At 58.4% G+C, this 1,932-nt stretch overlaps 1 protein-coding gene across 1 annotated transcript; it reads right to left on the reverse strand.

The window, feature by feature from the left end:
- Positions 1 to 1,375: 1,375 nt before the first annotated feature.
- On the reverse strand, positions 1,376 to 1,711 carry H310_07788 (hypothetical protein; the record flags this gene model as incomplete). Its single annotated transcript, XM_008873284.1, has 1 exon — positions 1,376 to 1,711. The coding sequence occupies one exon, from the start codon at positions 1,709 to 1,711 to the stop codon at positions 1,376 to 1,378; it is 336 nt and encodes a 111-aa protein (XP_008871506.1).
- Between the last annotated feature and the right edge of the window lie 221 nt (positions 1,712 to 1,932).

The raw sequence follows: 1,932 nt of genomic DNA on the forward strand, positions 1-1,932 counted from the left end.
CTGGTCGCTCTCGCACTCTTCATGAACCTCAACGCGCTTGGGATTCGTACGCCTTGGTGTAGAGCATCGCGGTTCACGCAAATGCGTTGCTTGGCGCAGACGATGGCGAGGGGCGTCGGTTTGACGGACAGAGCGACGTTCAATTGGACTCCACTCCGGCGACGTCACAGCCGACTCCAACCGAATCCAACACGTCCTGTCGTAGGTTAGCATGGCAAGTCAAGAGGTTGGCACACTGGGCCACCGCCCCCGTTCTTGCCCCAGGGCCGTCGCCCGCTCCTTACCTTGGTGCTTCCGGTGGTCCCCCCCCCACGCAACGTGACATTGTCGCAGCCGTTCCATCCGTCGTCTACGCGAATGCCATTTTATCGCATTGTTGTGACATGCAAGGGTTATCCAATCAAATTGCACGATATCTTGCTGTGGCCAATCAGAACAGCGTACCCCGATCGTCCATAACGACTTGATGTTTGTGAGAACGTCATGTGACGCAAGATACCACAGTGACCAGCCTTTTTCTGCATGGACACCGCAAGAAGGCGCCGCGCCGCTCTCGCATGGACCGTGCGCTGCGTGGGTGGCCGTGCATCAGGACAGCGCTTGGACGATGTGCTTGCGAGTTGGAGCAGAGTTGTGCTGGTCAGTGGAATGGGGCCGCCGTCCATTGCCAGGGTAAGTAGCTTCAACTTTGTCGCAGCCACCTCGTCCGCTCTGTGAAGGACAATTCTGTGCCACCTCGTGCGATCTGCTGTCGCCAGGATATGCCACGACCGGTGTTGGACCTACGTGTACCACGGCGTCATGTACATTGTACCAACTACCAGTCACGCCAGCCAGCGCCATGTGCTTCCGTTCCGGCAACATGCATGACGCCACAACGTTGGCAATGCCTCTCGCAAATGCATGTTTGATTGCACCGCATTCGATCCGATCCATCCACACACAGGTCGTAAAATAGAGTGTGGTTGAGTTAGGCTCGAGTCATGCATGGCTATGCGATGCGCAGTAGTTGCCGTTGCGCTCGAACGCTGGTCGAAGGCAGCCCTCGCGCCTGCAGCGCTTTCCTAGTCCAGGTTGGCACGGGTGACAATGCCAGTCAGCCACGGATACACCACTTTTTCATCGTGTCCAAGTCGAATGTACCTCCACCGTGGGCCCAACAGCGCCCTCCTTGAAGTGCTGTGCGACTACAATCCTTGGTCGAGCATGGCTTGCCCCCTCCGTGGGACCAGCACAGGCCCCGCGCCTTGGAATGGTTTGAGCATCCTTCTAACTCACATTCTCGGGACGCTCCTACAAAAACATCCCTCGTTGCATCAGGTGCCACGTCCTTTCACGCGTCCTCGCACCATGTTTCCAACACACTCCATGTTGCTTAGCCCCTTTGTCGCACGACTCCACTTGGCACCGCTTTCCCCCCTGCGTCAAACTCGTCCGCGGCCTTTGCAATGACGAGAATGGTGCGTACCCCATGGCGAATGCAAAAGCCCTTGCTCACGTTCTTGCGCATACATCCCTCTTCTTTGCACAGTTTTCTTCTGGTCGTCGACGGCGCTGGCAGCGCAGGTGGCTGTGCCCCCACCGATGGATCGCGCTCATTCGTGGCCGCAGCAGCACCGCCGTTCGCGCCTTGCATGTATTCGTTGTTGAACAGCGTTGAAAGCAATTCAACGATCTCCGAGTCCTCCGCCAACGCGTCCAGAGCCGCCATTTTCTTGAGTCCTTTGACATGACCAGCGAGGTTTCCGGGATATCCGGTTACGCGTATCCGGCTCCTGTGACGCTCGAGGCCACCTTCGTTGGGAAGCCGTGCAGAAGGAGCTCTGGCCTCGGGGCACGACCCCTGCGATTGTGTGCGGCACGACGCGCTTGATCAGACGGGGGAAGCCGCCTGGGCTGTCCGCTAGCTCTGCCAATGCGGGCGGGGGGGGG

Source organism: Aphanomyces invadans (assembly GCF_000520115.1).
Source record: "Aphanomyces invadans strain NJM9701 unplaced genomic scaffold supercont1.15, whole genome shotgun sequence".
Classification (NCBI taxonomy): domain Eukaryota; phylum Oomycota; class Saprolegniomycetes; order Saprolegniales; family Verrucalvaceae; genus Aphanomyces; species Aphanomyces invadans.